This window comes from Cupressus sempervirens, chromosome 4 (assembly GCF_028749045.1).
Source record: "Cupressus sempervirens isolate cs-2001-9-10 chromosome 4, ASM2874904v1, whole genome shotgun sequence".
In the NCBI taxonomy this organism is placed as follows: Eukaryota; Viridiplantae; Streptophyta; class Pinopsida; order Cupressales; family Cupressaceae; genus Cupressus; species Cupressus sempervirens.
In genome coordinates, this window is record NC_143121.1 from 826,496,560 (window position 1) to 826,516,639 (window position 20,080).

The 20,080-nt window shown below is 34.4% G+C and overlaps 1 protein-coding gene across 3 annotated transcripts in view; it reads left to right on the plus strand.

The window, feature by feature from the left end:
• LOC149563933 (uncharacterized) overlaps window positions 1–12,973 on the plus strand; it is a 45,576-nt gene extending 32,603 nt beyond the window's left edge. For all 3 annotated transcript variants that reach the window (XM_089827041.1, XM_089827044.1, XM_089827042.1), the window contains exon 6: window positions 12,645–12,973. In XM_089827041.1, the coding sequence (XP_089683167.1) occupies window positions 12,645–12,671 (27 nt within the window). In that variant the 3' untranslated portion in view covers window positions 12,672–12,973. The remainder of the gene's footprint in view (window positions 1–12,644) is intronic.
• Window positions 12,974–20,080: the final 7,107 nt, after the last annotated feature.

A 20,080-nucleotide genomic window follows, 5' to 3' on the forward strand; every position in this document is an offset into this window, starting at 1 on the left:
AGCTGATCATCAGCTATGAATAATATGAGAAGCAACACTGCCTCCCGATTATTTAGATCCCATGTATCTTGATCAGTACTAGTTGTAGTTGGACGTTTTGTAACACCCAGAACAATCTGATTAGTATTATGATATTCAAAGATTGCTAGTATTCGTTGCTACCATGTGCTATAATTTTGACCATTGAATTTTGAATAGCCCTTGAGCAGAACATTTGTCAAAAATGCCATATTACATTTTTTTAGTGAAAATCTGTGAAGGCACGTGCTTTGAGGCAAAAAGACGGAAGACCCCAAAAATGAAGGGGTACCTAGAAGAGAGCTCAAAAAACCTAGAAAGAATATGTTGTCAATTTTCGGATATGTTGGCTCAAAAATCGAGGCACCCAGAAAAATCTGATGACAACCTAGTTGAGCTCTCAAAAACCCACCAAGAATCTATAATTAGAATTTTTTTCGAGCCCAAGAATTAGGGTTTTCAAAGAAAACCCTAGTCGATGGCCATGGAAGGATAAAAATGTAGAAAAATGGTGATTTCAGGTAGTAGGCAACTGATTTTTTTCAAAAAAGAGAGGTTTCTTGTAGAGACATCACTGGAGGTTAGGGACCCAACACTAGAAATGGTGTTTTGTTGCATATACATGCTCGTGAGAAGCAAAAATTGCTGGAAAAAACAGCTTCTGTTAATGCCCAATAACTGGATTGGATGGAGACATGAATTGTGTATGGAAATCATTGGAAATCGTGTCTGAAAAAATTTGAAAATATTGAAAATCACACATGAAAACTATTGGAGATTACAAGTGAAAGCCATTGGAGATTACACACGAAAACCACTGGAAATCATGTCTAGGAAAAATGTGGAAATAGGGCAGAAATCATGTCTAGGAAAAATGCAAAAGTACAGTAAAAATGGCCCTAAACCTTGGTCGTGATTTTCACCACAGTCAGATCTCTTAGAATGGAAACCCTAGTCGGATTGTAGAGAGAGTTTCAGAAATAATTTTGAAAATATTTTGGCAAATAACTTCCAAAGAAACTATAAAATTTTGAATTTTTTAAAAGTATTTGCTTTGATACCATATTACGAAGTAATTGGTAAATACTTGCTTAATATTAACAGAGACCGAGAGGTCACTATATACAAAAGAATGAAACTATGTTTCCTTAGGAAACGATCGTAAAGAATATAAACTTTCTATTCTAGCTAATAGAAAACTATTAGTTATCTACAACCTAACTAAATATTAGAAACATTATAATATTTACAATAGATTACAAATAGATAGCCATTAACCAATAATAGAAGCTATTTATTAATGTAATAAAGACCACAAAGTGTCAAAGGGTAAGAGAAACAAAGGGCGGGGCAATCCATAACAAGGATACCAAATAGTGTCCAAAAGAAGCAACAAAAACAAGAACAAAACAAAACAAAACAAAATAACAGGAGGTGGGGGAAACCCTAGAGCCCCACCAAGAATCTTGAAGAGCAGCAAAGAACTTCAACATTGAGGGATAAACCACATGACAAGATGGAACTATGAGCTGCCTCTAGGTAGTCCTAAATGATAAAGATTGCTGTTGGTAAGAACCTGGCTTGGGCATCATGAATCTTGGACAAGGGGCAGGGACAAGCTGATGCTTGGTGCTGCATGTCGAGTGAAGCCTAGTGGAGGAGGAGGTGATGAGTTGGCAAGGCTAAGGCATCATAGGATGCTAGTGCTAGAGTGTGTGACAAGTGGGCCTAACAATTTCTTGAAGGTAAAGAGCAAGGTAGCTTTGATTTGCGTACTTGAAGAAGGTGGACATCAACTGTGCCTCCCTGAAGAGACAGTGGGAACTCCCTTTGATCTCCTAGTATAAAGGGCAATGGAAGGTAAAATTAGAACTCAAACTCAACCTCCTTGATATTGCAAAGCTAACAAATCCTGTGCTTTCTTTCAATTTGATGGTCTGTCTAAGAATAGAGTTGATGAGAACCCATTCTAAAGGAACCAAGGGGGATTCGAAAGGGAATGGGATCAATGGTGGGATAAATAGGAAGGGCAAACAATAAGTCCATCCTTCAACTCCAAAAAATGCTCCACTTAGAAAGCCATCTTAGGTCAAAGGTCCCCATGGGGGTTGACTCAGATGGTGTGGATAAACGGCCTATAGATTTCATCTTTGACACACCAATCAAGAGTACTAAAAGGGGAGGAGATGATACATCTTAGTCCTGATAGACCCAAGGAGGGTTGAAGTCTTAGAATACCAACCTCGAGCTCAAGTAGAGGACCTTAAAGTTGCAATGACTTCGAAGAGCAGTAAGTGGGGAAAGGGTACTTGTGATGCCTCTTGGCCAAATCAGCAAAGCATTGAAGGCAATGAAGGAACTAAACCATATTGAGTATAGCTTCAAGCCTAAAGGGAGAGCCCAAACTTTGCAAGAATATTGTGGTGTAGGATGGATTGCATGCACTTGATAATGCACTAGAGAAGGACAATCTAAATCCACTCAGCTATAGTCCAATAGGAATCCGGCAGGAGGGACCCCATAGAGCTGAACCATAGAGAATAGCGGGTCTGATTAGAGTATCCATGTCATGTTGGACAAGGTATCTTGAAAGTGGTGTCGAAAACACAGTTGGTCAAGGAGAATCAAGGAGCCATACCCCTTACTGATTTGTGGCTGAAGGGCGGGTCTCATGCTGAAATGGGGCTTGTAGAAATTAACCCCAAGATAACTGTACGAGGAAAACATTTCCACCTCCACACCCCTGTAAAAGAAATTGAAATGAGAGGTCTTAAGTACATTGAAGAGTAGATTTCAAGTTTGTTAAACAGTTACAAAAAATAGGATGTGTGATGTATCATTCAATTTGCAAGCTATGAATTTCTTCTAAAAGTGGTATATCAAAACTTCAGCAAAATATGACTTGCAGGATATCAACTTTAGATTGATATATGTTCCTTGATGCTGATCCTGATTTTTAATATTGTCGCTTTTCAAAAAGCTCTCAAAGCTCTCTTTCTAATGAGTCTAGATTCACCAATTTTCAAACCTTGTGAGATCATCTTTTGCACAAAATTCTGCCTGAAATGGGAAAATCAGCAAAAAAATTCCCAGTTTACCCTGAAAAAAGCTCTAATATCATTTGCTAAGAATCTGCATATGAATATAGAGATAAACCAATTATACAGATGGGATCTCACAATACAATAATATGGATACTTTGATGTATTTAGAAAATGGATGAAACCCTTGTATGAGGGAACTAACATATATTGCTCATTATTTGAAGGATACAATTCTACACTCTCAATATGAGATCCAAAAACACAATATTTTTGACATTCTCGTGGGAGTCCACTGTCTTTATTATAGACTTCTCAATTACTTACCTCTACCACTTACCCATACATGTGGAGTCAATATTTATATTCTAATTTCTAATAACTCGTGGGATGACTCATAAAGCACATGCACTTAAATATTTCTTTTATTGCTATAAATATTATATCCCTTGGCACATTGCAGAGATCGTATGCCTATGACATGAACATAAATTTTGTGGATTTGTTTGCTTTCAGCTGCTAGATGAAATAAAAATGCTGGATTTGTTTGCTAGATGAAATAAATTTTTTTTCTAATGAAAGGCTACATTGTAATAGCTTGGATTTTGGTTATAAATTATTTGACCTTGAACTTGCTTGTTTTAGTTTCCAACGATGTTATTACAAGTGTATTCAAGGATTTACAGACTGTATTATGGTTGCTCTTCTACCTTGTTTTGAAGCTTTATGAAGGATTGTATTTGTCCATTCATTGCAGATGTGTCAGTGTCAATCTATTCACTTTTAATAGTATTGTGTTGATTGAGGCTTTCAAAGGGTTTTATATTATTATATTACAAGTTTTGGCCTTGTGAATAATATAAAGCCTCTTCATGTTTGTTTGCAACCTCATAGTGATGGTGTCATGTGATATAACCTTGTAAAAGCTTGTTGAGCTTATTGTCAACCATGTATGACCTAGCTTTGCTAAAGATATGGAATCAACATAAATTTCAATATTTGAACATGTATGATACTGACAAACACATTGAAACTTGAACAATATAAGATTGAAATTAATTAGTATTTATTAAAAAAGGAGCAAATGTAATTAAACTTTTCAAATTAGATTGGCTAAAATAGTTTTATTTTAATGTTCAGTAAAATGTAATATTAGAACTTTGACTTAAGTATGGTTAGAGATGATCTATTAGAATGATTAAGTATAGTGAAATAGGTTAGAAAGGTAGTAAGGGTTAGGGACCTAGGGTTGGGACGACTGCTCATGTAGTTATAAGTTCCATACCATTGGGGTTGAGACATACAAATTCATAGGTGAAATGTACTTTGCTCTTAAGAATCAAGATAGAGATAGGGGAGATAGGAGAGAGAACCCTATTGTGTGCTAGTGTCGAGGACTTGGCTAATCTCTAGTGCTTGTTTAGCAATCATCAAGTTGTCAATACTTGTAGAGAAGCAATATTGCTTACTCTAATTTAAAGTTACAATATGAATAAACTATGCTTCATGGAGTTACCTCACCTACTGAATATGACCTCCTCACACATAGGGGATATTTTGGGGTTGCATGGACCAATAGGAAACTTCCTCACCCCTTCTATTTTACAAAAAACCTGGAAATTTTCCTAGTACATCCAAAACTATTTTTTAGGGGATGCCTAGGTACTTTGGGGGATGGCTAGTCATCCCGAGGATGGCCAGGGGACCTCCAGATGTTCCTTAACTGTCCCAGGTACAGGCAGCCGTCCCAATTGTATCCCAGCACATTTTATCTACTTAAAAATAAAAAAGCTTAAATCTTTCAATGCATCTTTGGTTTGTGACCAATCCATTTAAGAGTAACAAAAAATCAATGAGCATATATGTTTTTCAATTTCTATGAATCAAGATTAAGTGCAAAGGCCATGACCCCACATTAATCATAGCTATGGCTTTGAGCCTTCAATTGTATCAAGACTGAGCTACCATTAGGAAAGATCAAAACCTTATTTTCTAATAGAGTTTGCAAGCTTAAGATTTATTTATTTTGTTTTGATGTCATTTGTCTAGATCTTTTTGACCTGTAAGTCTGACAAAGTGATTGAGCAATTACTAATCATGATCGCAACATCTACTAAATACATTGGATACAGTTGAATCACAGTCAAGGATTATCTTGTTTCATACAATTGGACAACATGGTTAGTAATCAGAACTGCCACAGACAAAGTTGATATGCTCTGATCATTATACAGCTGCATATATGCAAACCAACAAATTGTCAAATTACCATAATCAAGGTGTGATCTTAATGAAGTCAATTTGGTAACTGCATGGAAAATGGATAGTTGAGATAATTTAGTGTATGGGTTTGTATTGGCATATGTATATGTGTGCAGTAATATGCTAGTTCTGTGGGCTCAATAAATTATTTTCTTCTTGTACACAAAAATCCCAAAAATTGTAGGTGTGTGCATGGATTAGTAATCACCCTTTGGGATAATGTAACAATATCTACCAGTTTGAGGTGTGAACATTTAGGACAGACTTTGTTAGATCGATCATGTCATTTACCTTTTAGATACTAGAATGCCATAACCTAGATAGATATAAGAGCTGATTTTTAGGGGATCACAACTAGGGTTGAGAGACACTATCAAGGGATAGATAGGTGACAATTGTTTCCTAAATGTATTTTTTCTTATTGTTCCTTATGTGCTCTGAACTTGAAATTCTATGACCCACTTAACTTAGTAACAACTTTTAGGAATGGTTGTAGTGTTGATGTGAGTTTTGGTCCACTACAACATATAGAATCAAATGCTCATTGTTTCAGAGTCAAACACTGATTATTCAGTCCTCTCTTAATATAATGTCTTCTCTCATGCTAAGCTTGCAAAATAAGATCAGAAAATGACTCCAAGGTTCCCTTCGATCGTGGATACTCGCTCAATTTTACGATGTGATTTGCTAGGATCACAAAGGGACTTACGCTATTCATTCAATGAATATCAACTACTTGCACTCTTAAAGATTTATCTTCACAATGTGCAATGAAAATATAGTTTTGATTTTCTAACTTAGACTTCAACTTGCTAACTTCAATTACTTCTACTCCAAGCTGTGAATGCAAGGAATCATGGATGAAGTTGGACTCTACGAGATGTAGCTTAATCAACAAGCTTGCAAGAAATACCCTAATGAATATCACATCAATATCTTCTCTTCAATCCCTTCAAATGGATACAAACTAAAGATTGAATACCAATTGAAGTTAAGTTTTTTCATCGACTAATCGCAAAAGACACTCCTACCATCAGCAAGATACTTGTAGTCTAGATGTGTTCGAGTCAAGCAAGTAAACATCCATAATTACTTTCATCCAACTAAACTACTACTAAGCAACATGGAATGAAATCCTAAGCTAAGTGAGAGATGCAAAGAACCATGCAACTCTCCAAAATGATCACACATAACCAGCGTGAAGACCAACAGTGAATAAAGACCAGTTTTAGTTGTACTCTAGCAACAAATCTTTAACTGTCTTTACAAATGGTGCAAGCAAACCTTTATATAGGGGCTTCAAGTACAATAAATGGCCAAGATTAAACAGCATAAGCCCTTATTGGGGTTTCCATAATCATAGCTACAAATATCGAATACCCACTCAATAACAATTAAGCACCTCCATGTGGACCAATTAGAAAATCACATTGTCTTCATGGGCCAATAAGAAAATCCAAACGCATGCACCAACATATGGACCAATGAGAAGAGAGAGCTTGTAGAAGAAGCCACCAATTAGTAGACCAATGAGAAAAAATTAAATGGAACCAAGAGCCAATCAAAAAAAGGCCATGTGGGCCTATGTCGCTTCATCACCTTAACCTGCAAGCCAAAGCACCACATATAAATAATTGCAAAATTTTAAATAATAATTTCAACATATACAGTTAGTAAGACTTAGAAAACCATCGCACAAATAACAAAATTTGATTGGGTAATGCCAATTGAATTTTCATCTCTCATATCCAAATTGATTTACAACCAATAATAATCAACATCATTAATAAAAAACAACCTTTCAAAACATCATTAAAAAATTGTTAATTTCCTTATTTAAAATTGATGCTAATTATTTAAGTAAAAAGTCTCCTTGAATAAGTCAGTTTGAATGGCCCTTTTGGCTAAAAATGATTGATATTATTGCTTTACTTGCCATAAATTCAATTGCCCATTAAAATCAATATTGGATAAATTCAATGCCACAGTGGATGAATTAATTAATTATTATTTAAAATCAATCTATATTTTGCTAAATCGAGGTAAATTTAATCTCATCTCAAATTAAATTCCATTTTCATTTTGCAAAATTGAGGTAAATTCATTTTTTGCAAAATTGAGGTAAATTTAATCTCATTTCAATTTAAAACCCATTAATTTTGCAAAATTGAGGTGAATTGGGTCTTACTTAAATTGAATATTAATTTCCACCTCAATTGATACCATTAAAATTGATCTTCCCTTGCTTAATATTATTAAATATTTAATCCAACACTAATTAAATATTTAATCCAAAGCTCAATGCAAGGTTTAATTACATTAAGTGTTTATCATCTCATGACAAATTTGAATTCAATCCCTAGGCTCAAATCAATCTCTTTCTTCCTTAATTCAACCATGAGACGAGGAGGTGCTTCCTCCACCTCCATTTGAGATGAGAAGAGGCTTCATTTTCCTTCCTTTGGGATGGAGAGGTGTCTCACCTCCTTTTCACACTTTGCCAAATTTTCCGAATTTTCTCCATATTGACATAGCCAACTTTTCCCAAATTTGATACTTAGTCAAATATTGCCATTTTTGCTCAATTTTCCCGTTTTGACACTCTAAGGAGGTTTCTACCTCTTGTATTGTTGTCAAATCCGCTCTACTACCTATACCCACAAACAAAAAGACGGGGTCCCCATTTGCAATGGGGTGATGGTTTAAAAACCACACAACTTGTGGTTTGGAAGCCTGCTTTGCCAACATAAGTAATTGGGCATGTCACGGGGTTACTAACATTCATTATTAACATGTAGGTGATTTGTGCTAGGGGCTACCCACTTTTATGAGGCTTAGACAAGCTTTTGCCAGCAATATGTGTTTGATTGATGCCATGATCTACCCATGTCAAGAGTTTAATATAGTAAAATCATAAGACATCTTGATAATGTTTATTTGGCAGAAGATAACTCTAATGCCAGAACTGAGTTCGATCCAGGTGCAAACTAGCTGACTTTCAGTAGTATTGTGTGGGTGATAGATGTTAGGTGCTAACTGTTGTATCCTACGCTTTTATCTGCTTTCAATACTGGTACATAGATGCAGATGCTAAGGGCTATCTGTAGTATAATAGGACCTAGCCAACTTTCATTAGTAGCATGTAGGTAATAGATGTTAGGAGCTATCCCGTACCAAGTTGAATTAATTTTTTCTAGGAGCATGCAAGCGATAGATATCAAGATCCATTAACTCAAAGGTTCAGCAGGCCATGAGAATACTATCCTTTTACCTGGAGTTTCTGGTGCGGAGAGACGGGAATGGGTTATTGGGGTTTTTTTAATCTCAAAGCAGGGGATGGCTATTTATATATATGTATATAGCTGAAATTTCAAATATATTCAGAATTGATGAATTATATAACATTGTAACATTTTATGATATTGCTATTGGGGTTTAACTGTGTAGCGTTTTTTGATTTGACTCTAAAAAACTACACAGTTAAATCCTGATAGCAATATCATAATTTGACTTGCTGGAGAAAATGTCTCCTACTTATCAATTGTAACACTCATCACTCATTGTAGCAACGGTCAATCATCAAATCATCATAGAACATAACATCAATGGGTCAAATCAAAATGAGTTCAATTTCAATTTCATAGATATAATTCATCGAAATGATATAAAAACTGTATACATTCTGACCTTTCATGCTTTAAACTGTGTAGAAACTGTATTAAAATTTGATTTTTTTGAATCTATGAAATTCAGTAGACCTAGAAACTGAATTTTGAAACTGTTGGTCCTTAATTTAGTATCAATTTCTACTAAATTTAATACTAGAAACAATAAAAATGAGTACTGTGTAATATTATTTTTCTTTCTTGAAACTATCATTTTAAAAAAATGTAAATGAAACCATTTATCAAAGTAAAGAGAATCAAAATCGGCAAGGCCGAATTGAATCAAAAATCTGCCACAAATCGGCAAATTAAAAAAACCCTTGAAATTTAGAGATTTTAAGTATTAACAATTTAAAGCTTATTTTATGCACCCTTTATTGAATATAACTAAACACACTATAACATCATCAAATAGAAGCTTACATAATCAAGGAACATAAATGATAAATCCATCACACACGTTACACGTAAAATGTAAATTGTAGTTGAAGTACATAGAAATCATAGAATCATAATGAGTCAAATCATAGAATGTATGTAAGATGAAGATCCATTAGACATCAAATCATAAATGTATGTAAGATGAAGGTCCATAAATGTATGTCTATCAGTTTCTGTAAACAAAATGAAAAAAACAAGGCTCTAGCTCAAGCCTCATCATCATTCTCAAGCTCATCTACAGCCTCAGCCTCAGCCTATCTTGTCTACCTTCTACAAAGGCGTCTAAGGTAGGTCCTAGAGGACTACTGAGCTTTGCATGTAAGATGGGCTCATGAACAACATCACTAGGGCCTGTGTCTATGTGTCTATGTGCGCGCGTGTGCATCTGCCAGTGCCTGAATGTGCTCTAGCTGCCTCCTCTGCCATGGCCATGGCCTTAGCCTCTCTTTCTACTTGGTCAACCCACTAATGGCCTGCCTCAGTGAAGACCGGGTCCATAGCGTCAGTGAGCAACTCTGATTCTGGAACAATCTCCTTTAGAGTCTGATTTTTCGTGATTCATGTAGGCGATTTTGGCAATCTTTTGGATTAATTGCTGAATCGGGCGATTCATGGCGATGAAATCACCGATTTTGGTTCAACAATTCAAAAAAAATCAGGAAGTCCGAATCGTATTGCCAAACCGGCGATTCACACGATTTATGGGCAATTCTCGTTGCTATGCCATTTATCAACTATTATTATTAGCCAGTGAACTGATTCCACTAACTGAACTCAAAACTGTATTTACTTCTAAAGATGTTTTTTTTTTCTGCTCAAGCTAAGAAGTCTAATTCCAACATGAATGACTCCTCTCTCATGTGGGCTTTTTTGATTTTTCTTCGCAAACCGATCCTGGGCTGAGAAATGGTGGAAATAAACTCTGCAAACCCCAACTTGGAAATGGCAGGAATAGACAGCCATGGTGTGCATCAAAGACGAGCAAAAATTAAGTAAATTTTTTGAAACACATTAAATTTGACATAACATATTTTAATATTATTAGGGTTGCATGAGGTTGTGGATTTTAATATTATTAGGGTTGCATGAGGTTGTGGGTTGACATAAGACATTAAAAAATTGCAAATACAACTAAAATCTTGTTTTTACTTGCTTACATTGCTGGAAATGCGATTTCATCCACAAGATGGTCAACGCAGATAGGTCAATAAGTTTCTGAGTTCTGGAAATGGTTTCCAAATTTTTTGACTGATCAGGGACAGCTTGGAAATGTTTTCAGTCATTCCTGTCTCTGAAATCGTTTCTATTTCCATTTCTGAAATGTGGTCATTAGGGATGGATATTATATTCTTGATGGCTGCGTATTTCAATCCTTATCAATGACGTGACAAGTAGTAAGTGTCATCATAGTTTCTAGTGAAGTTAAAAATGGTGTTGAAGTTGATGAAAGCTCAACCCCATAGCTTCCAAGAATCACCTGCATGCAAACACCTGTCATACAAAGAGAGAAGCAAAAGCTATTGAGGCTGGAATTCCCAGATTGACGGATGAGACATTCTTGATGAGCAAAAAGAGAAAATGCTATTATCAAAAGTGAATGAATGAATACAAAGAGAGATTGTCCTTATAAAAGAGATCAAAACCCTAACAGGTAAAACCTAGGCTGCATGATAATAATTAATAAAAGAATTAATTATTATATGTTCAAAGTTTAGCTTAAGTAAACTAGAGATAATAAGTGACTTAATAATTAAATCAATTTGATTTAATTAATAAGAAAATACTTTTTATATTCTAACAAATGGGAAAGAGAGATGATGTAGCATGGGATGCACTAGCTTTCTGTTTTTCAGCTGGTCATGATTTTGAGAAAAGAGCACATGTTTCTGAACGAGATGATGTGGACATACATTTAGTCAGGTTGAATCCACTTCCTATTGCACCATATGTATATAATAAGTGACTTAATAATTAAATCAATTTGATTTAATTAATAAGAAAATACTTTATTACTCTAACAAATGGGAAAGAGAGATGATGTAGCATGGGATGCACTAGCTTTCTGTTTTTCAGCTGGTCATGATTTTGAGAAAAGAGCACGTGTTTCTGAACTAGATGATGTGGAGATACATTTAGTCAGGTTGAATCCACTTCCTATTGCACTATATGTATATAATGTATGGAAAAGTTGGTTATGTATTTTGTGCTCGTTCTTCATTGTTGACATAGCAAAATCTGTTTGGGACATGCTTGTGATCAGATTGTTGTATGTGAATTGTATTGTAACTGGAAGTGTAAGCCTTTTTAATGATTGGAATTAAAAAAAGTTTAAAGATGTCATCTTAGATTTTTAGGATGAGCTTTTTCTAATATTGGTGCGTGAACTATGGCAAGTTCTGTGAATCCTAGAAGACGGGATACTTAGGCAGTTCATGAGGAGTAGGATTAGGTTTTGGATTGGTGTTCTCGCTACAAGTTTAGTATTTACCTTGATAGATTAGTATCACTAAATAAAGTTGCTTGGCTGATTATGATTGTGTTTAAGGGGCAATGAAAATTATAATATTAAAAGAAAAACTAATAGTAACCTCGACAGAAATCTGGTACCTCTTATTTTTTTTGGCATTAGCTGACTTCAGATGAATCTACTGGTCAAATCTGTAAGCCACTGTCCCGTCACAGTCAATAGCTTGGGAAGTGGTGATTGAAATTGGATATAAATGAGGGGAAACAAAGCTAGTCCTTAATGATATCACCTATCTAATATATTTGATTCATATTATTCCAGTTCAGTAGATCAAATTATGAATACCAGGGAAGCCCTATTATTGCTAAATTTTTTCCACAACATTATGATGTCTGCTTAAATGTAACGTACGAAGGCCTTGTGGACTCTATTAATGATAACCATTAAGATTCCTTCAGATTCAGTATGGATTTGTTATTCTTTAATATGAAAAACTAACCATATAGATTTATTGCGTCAACTAATTAGAATTTCAAATCTTTTATTATTATTTTTTGTTTAGTGTCTTTTGTTTTCACCTTGATAATTATTTTGTGTGTCAGCTCAACTATTGGCTTTGAGATGCTTTGTAATGTTTTTGTGCAGCATAGTTCACGAGCTTACAAAATTAGTACTTTTTATGTAGAAGTCTAACCTAGTCTCAAATTTCGTATCAGTAGACTTAAACTTTCAATGGTGTTGTTTTTGCAGGAAATGATATTCAGCGAGACAAACTAAGGTTATCATTTAATGAGAGCTGTTGAAGGCTGAAAATCCAACTTTGTATTACTACTGATAGAGTTTTAAGTTTTTCTCTGCATTTAAAGAAGAGGAGGTGGTAGAGACGTTCTCTTCATTTCCTTTTCACCTGTAACATGTTATAGCAATCCTATATTGAATTGACGTATAATAACAAATTCCTTGCTCAAGATGAAGAAGTTTGTCATTGAAATTTTGTTAGTTGTCCTTATATTTTTCAAAGTCTTTGGACTTATTTCGGCCCGTGCATTATATTTATACAATTTGTAGTTTATCTGGAAGATATCTTTAAGTTGGTTATTCATCTGTGAAGATAGTAGAGATGGTTTTAATGGCTTCTAATTTTGAAGCTAATATGACATTCCTTAAATTGGATTTTAATGCAACATAAAAAAGTAGGATCAGTTTGTAGCTCATCATGACAGGATAATAGCAAATCTTTTATATGCTCCAGTGAACTAGAGTACTCACTTGTATGATTTTTGACAAAGGTCTGAAAATAGCTATAGGAGTTGCTTGTCACGTTCTGTATTAAGCCTTCCGTAAGGACTATCACGCCTTTAAAGCACGAGTTGCATGGCAGAGAATAATGAAAGTTTGATTTATAAAACCGGTCAATGAAGAGTTCTGATGGACAATCCAAATAGGCTTCTGGCGGCGCAGGTCAGATGCAAATCATATTGGAGGCGGATGTATCATAATTAGCTCTATTGGTGTTTGTCATTAATTATGTGGATTACCACTGCAATATTGGGGAAAAAGATGGGATATTTTGTTTAGGTTTTCGCATATCTCGATTGGAGAGCTTAGATCATCCGACGATTGTTAATTGAAGAAAATTACCGGTGGTATTTGTTTTTCCAGTATCAGATATTTTCATATTTAAAGTATTGTGTTTGAAATTAAGAGAGTTAAAAACAAACTGAATCATCAAAATCCCTATGAATGATGGACTGACTGAATTAATAAATGAAAGATTTTAATAATGTTCTGAAGGCCAAAGTAGCCTATGGGCACCCTTAATTGCACACACCTCAGAGTAGGGTGCCAAAACTTAAAATAATTTGAAACTTACTTAAATCTGCTGTTTGACAATGAATTTTGATCACTAGGTTTACTGTTTTGTCAGTGCTTCTTCAAATAAAGTATCTAAATAGTCTGTTTGTAAAATGTCTACATAGTTGGAACAGATGGCATTGTATGCTGGGCACTCCATGATAAAATGCTGCTTTCTCTAACACTCCCATGTTGCAAAATAGGAATATTGTCTTATCTCATTCTGCCTTAGGTATCTTCCATCTACCTATTTCATGTCTTAAATGGTGAGAACTAGTGTCCTAATTTGAACTTTAAAAAAAATTGCTCCACATTTAATATTTGTTCCAATGTATGCTTTTTCCTCATGATATCTCGTAGGGTTAAATTCTTTGATATATTATGTTTTTTAATGTCCGTTTCCTTTTTGACTGTATGATACTCCTGAATTTTTTTCTAAAACCTTTTTTATTTCTTCATTGTTATCTTGCACATTCTTGTAGATTAGAATATTTTTTTTTCATCCACTTATCTTTTTGCTTCATGCTTCATCCAGATGTTCTTTCTTCTACGGAGTCTTTCTTCCATTATCAGTTTAGGTGAAAGGTGTGTTTTTTTATAGATTGAATTTTCTTCAGATAATCCTCGTATTTCCATCAATAATCCTCATATTTCTACCAATACGATATCTTTTGGACAGTTGGAAGTTGGCACGAGTTTAGACATTCATACAATGATGCAAATGGTATGAATGAATTCATACAATGAAAATTAACGACAATTTGTATAGAATTACGTTTCTAAGAATAAAAATTTGGACAAAAATAAAGGATATCTTCAATTCGTAGTAGATCTAGAAGATTGGGAAATATTTCTTTTTAGTTATCCAGTTAGCTATTTGTATTTAGGCCACCTTATCTACTTTAATTTGCGAACAAATATCTTTGACCTGGCTGAAACCCTAATTCAAGTTTATATAGATACCAAACCATCTATGTTATCCTTAATGTTAAGGTCTATCATAAGCTTGATATTTATTTCATTCGTTGTACCTTAATTTAATGTTCAGTTGTACATATATATTGTATTGGAAAGGATAACAAATAATAAATAATTTTAAGATTAATTAAGCAATCAAAGGTTATAATTAAATCATTGTAAAATTAGTAAATATTGATTTGTTATATTATTAAAAACAATTTTAAGAAATCAACATTTGATAAATATAATTTTATGATAGATTTATTGTATTGATTTAACATGTTGTTAGGGGATTGGAAGATTTTAGGCAATTTGATTTGGGAAGAAATTTAAGTAGGTAGGAGGCTTATTAACCTCTTGGGAGAGTCTAGAAATCGTGAGGGGAATAGAAGACTTGTTAACCCAAAAACTTGTATCATGCTTAGAAAACATCTACAACCTTTAGGACCATGTAACCATCTTTGGCATTGAGCACATCCTCATCCTCTATCTTCTCCATTTCCATTAAACCACTTTTGGGAAGCACCCTTGAGAATTTAGGAAGAGGTTGTAGAGCCTATGCTTCTACAAGCTTCAAACATGTCAAGGAGATAAAAATCCTCACAAGTGAGAGGATCATTCTTTATGTGTTCATCCTCATCCCCATGTTTTGAGCTTCTATCTAAATTGCACTTCATCTTACTGATCTATCTTATTGACTTCTTGCATGCTATTTAGTTGTTCTTACTCATTAGCTCGTCATTCCCTTTGTCCATTTATCTGATGTTAGGTTTAACCATAACTTTTTTTTGTTGCTTTAGCTCATCTTTGTGTATATAATAGATATTTGTGCTCAAAGAGTTCAATTTCTAGAAATGATTGAAAAATATTTATGACGTGAATTTGTTTATCTTGATAGTAGGATCTTAAAATTTGAGATAGGTGTTGATATGCATTGTATAGGGACTTGAGTAAAAGATTGTTCTCTTTTAGTTTGAACTTTTTCAATTGATTCAATGATTTAGTACCTTGAGGCAAAATAGTAAGCAAACATATAATAAAGCCAAGGATCTGTAGGTGTTGTTTGGTGACTCCTCAACATCCCCTTAATCCCTTTGAGACCATTTAACTTCCACACTCAGAGAATGGAAAGAATATCCAATGTAACAAGTATGCATGATATGATTGGTTCGATATGAAATATAGAATGAGATGCCTTGCTTATAAAGGGAATGCTTGATATAGTATGACTAACATACATGATACATATTAAATGCTTATGTAACTAGAATAAATCAAAGTAAAAAACATTAGTTTAAAAAAAATAAAAAAATCTATACAATTTAAAACTTCTAAAATGACACCTAGACCTAAGTTAACATGTGAATATGTCCCCTTACTAAGAAATACAATGTACACGACCTTTACTAGGTCCCAAACATTATTTTAACATGTGAATACTATAATCACCTAAAAATGGTCATCTAGATTATTTTCCCCCTTTCTAGCAATTTTGCATAATTTATTAATCACTTATCTTTGATCAAATCCTCATTTAATGATTTATTTGATTATAACTAATGGTTTGACCACTTTATCCTAAGTTCTTATTTAATTAAAATGAATTTGCTCCCCTTTGATTAAATACAAGTCCCCACTTCCCACTTATCCTAAAGTGTGCACACATAAAACATTTTCCCCATTTAAGAAATAAGAGAAAAGGCTTTTTGCCTCACGTGAGGGACACATAATACAACTTTTGATTGCGATTGGTTGAAACACTTGTGCACATGGATCATGCAATTTTCATCCTCTGCCCTTGATTAGACCTCTCTTGTCCTTTTGATCTCTATCCTCTGTCTATTTATAAAATGGAGAGCTCTCTCTTCATCTCAACAATCTCATGTTTTTCATACTGATGTTATGTTGCAAGATTTTTGGTACTTTTTGGAGCTTTGAAGAGCTTGTGACATCATTTTATCTCATAGTCGCATACTTGCATTACCATAGCTTTCCTTTCATTCTTTATATTTAACTCTTCTAGCTTAACTAGGAGGATTTGTAACACTTTATGCTTGTTAGTTTAGCTTACATTTGACATTCTCTTAGTTTAGTTTTGCATTTTGCATTGCATTGCATGTTGGTTCTTCGACAATAGTTGTTAGGAATAAGGTGTCTCAACCTATTATAATTCCTATTCTTATTATTTGTTTTGTAAAATGTATTTCTTGCAAATAATGTAGATGTGTCAACATCTTGAATTGTGTGTAAGGAGATCATGACTAAAACGGTTATGACGGATTCCTATGACACGTAAGAGCTATGTTAGGAAGATTCAATGATAGGTGAAGACATGTGGCAACTAAGGTATTTGAGTACTGTACACTCTACCCCAATAGTGGTTCCTATTTTCTCGGAGAATGGTAAAAACCCTAATACGGTTTACCTTTGGGAGTAGCCCTAAAGTGAAGCGCATGTTATAAGCGTTTTAAGGTTGCGGAGAGATGTGATGCGAAAAGGGTGTATTGTTGGTACTGCGAGTAGCTACTGGAGTCTTCTGTTGTCGCTGTTGAGCTTGCACTGCAAGTGTATTGTAACCTTTTGTTGAAGATAATACATTGTGCAGGTTCTAAAGGGGTGGGGTTCTTTTACCGAAAGGTTTTTCCCCACCGACAAATCCTTGTGTTATGTGTTCCTTTCTCTGTCTATTTTCTGTATGCATGGTTGGCTGCAATATTGTTGTTTACATAATATTAAATCTGTAAGTGTAGAAGATTTTAATAGGATTTGCATCATACTTTCCTTATGAGATTAGTGTAGGAAGCTGTTTCCGCACCTGAGTTTCCTTACAATAGTGTTGTTTCTCTTGTCTTTGAATCTCTCATTTCTTGGTGCACCTTACAAGGGGTTGCATATCTAAGCTCATTTGAGAGCCACACCCCTTTCATTTGCACCTCTTTGCACGTCATGGATAGGGAGCTCTAAGTCACCATTCAAGGTTCCTAAGCTATTGAATCCCTTCGATAGAAGGACTTAGAGAAGTGTACCTTTTTTTGCATAAATTTTTAGCACCCATTGTGGGGCTAGACAACCTTGTCTAGCTCTTATTCTTGTATTTTCAACATTTTATTGCTTGCTGTTTCAACTGTTTTATTCTGCAGGCAAAATTTATCGTGCGATACTTTTCTAGTATCATACAATTTTCCTATAGCTGTGCGATACTTTTTCAATATCGTATGATACTTTATTATATAGCTATGCAATACTTTACCAATTATTATATCGCACAACTTTTGTCGTTTCTATTATACACCTATTTTGTGAAGTATCGCATACAGTGACACAAAGTATCGCACCAGGTGATTCTATCACCTGGTTATACTAGGAAGTGTCATACGATAGTTGTGCAGTTAGAAGTATTGCTCAACCTAGTTTAGCTAGCTGTTTCAATTCCTAGTTGGCATTTTTTGTTCTTGGAAGTTCTTCATTTTCAGGATTCTTATTTTCTAACAATTTAACCAGTGGTATTGCATGGTATATTTGAGATTTGCTAACTATTTGATTCCCTTAACCTTGTTGTTTTATAGGGGTTGCTCGATTGCTAAAAAATGATTGTCAGATAAAATTTGCAAAAGGGCTACTAATTTTTGTCCCAAGGCTACCTACTCAAAGCAAACAAACAAGTCAATTTTTTTAATGTGTTTTCATTCATTTTCAAGTGCGACATGATACTAATTGTCTCTTTTCATTAGACACATAAAACTTGAGAGTAGGGGCTCATTGTTGGTAGGAGAGTATTCTCGTCACCATCTCAGTGAATCAAAAGTCTTTTTTAGTGTAAATAATTATTATTTACACTTAAGTTTACTTAGGATAAATGCATTATTTTATTATTTATTAGGTTAGACACCTAGGAGTTTGCATACTCATATGAGTTGTCTTGTTGACAACACATGAGTAAGCAACTCTAATTTAGCACATGGTGTCTACAACACTGGAGTATGCATAATAAACTGAGTTGTCATGTTGACAACATAGTTGTTCACACTCTTAATTAAGCACATTGTGTCTACAACATAATTTTACACGACACACCTTTGTACGCTTATCCTCTCATCATCGCACTAACTTCTATGCTCAATGGAGGATAATCTACTCTGGGAGGACATGTCCTTAGTTGTGAGGCTTATCATATTGCTAACTCCTAGACATTCTAGATGCATCATAGAGGCCTTTATATATAGGCACCTCTAGTGTACTATACAATCAATTGAATATCATATTGTTAATCTGATCATACTCTGTTGGTCTATTTTGTGCTAGTTATTGTGCTTCTTCGTCCTGGGTGATTTTTTCCTAAGGCAAATTCTTACATGGTATTAGAGCTATACGTCTTGGGTGATTTTTTCCTAAGGCAAATTCTTACATGGTATTAGAGCTATACCAAATTCTTACATGGTATTAGAGCTATAGAGGCGTCATTTCATAGCCATTGGAGACTGATCTTGCTTCACCTCTCTAAGAACACCTCGATTTAGATCTGGAGTATCTACATATATTGGGAGCATTTAGAGCCAAAACAGACCTCACCACTGCGTCCGAAACGTCGATTCAGTGAATTTTCACTATAAATTTGCCTATGTTGGGCAATAGTAAAAATTAAGGCAATTTTTTTTGTAAACCAACACCCAAAGACCCGATTTGCAGAATTGGTATGATCATTTTAGATCTCTAAATTTAATTTTTAGATCTACATATTTTATTATTTCAGTCTCTACGCATTTTCTGAATTTTTTTGGCCATCAGGCCAATAGGAGAGATTTTTTGCAGGTGAAGATTGGAGCTTGCTAGTGACAATCAAATATTGGCATCATATTCAAAAGGTCAATAAACCCCCAAATCGACTTCTGTTTTACCAAAATTGGACATTTGAGGTGAAATTTAGACTCATTTGATTTTTGGAGGCGCGATGGCAGCGATTCAGGAAAAATAATTATAGAGGTGATTTTCAAACAACGATATCTCCCTCATACAGAATCCATTTTTTGACTATTTTTTGTTTTGTTTTGGGGTAGAATTTCGTGATCTACACATTGGTGCAGGATGTTTGAGATCTCTGTTCCTAATTTTTTCTACAAGTCACAAATCCCATTTTTTACAACTTCAAATGCTTAGTACGAGCTCATTTGGACACATAATTAGGTTCTATTTTTTTGAAAGTGCTTAATTATTTGTCTACTTTTTAGATCTGTAATCAAATTATAGGCTCGTGTGGACAAAAATACCACTTTCAAAAATAGGTCCTTTCTTTGCATTGTATTGCTTCAAAATTGTTGTATTTCAGAGATACATTGTAAAGTTGCAGATTTGAACTCCAAAAGGAGGTTGTAAAC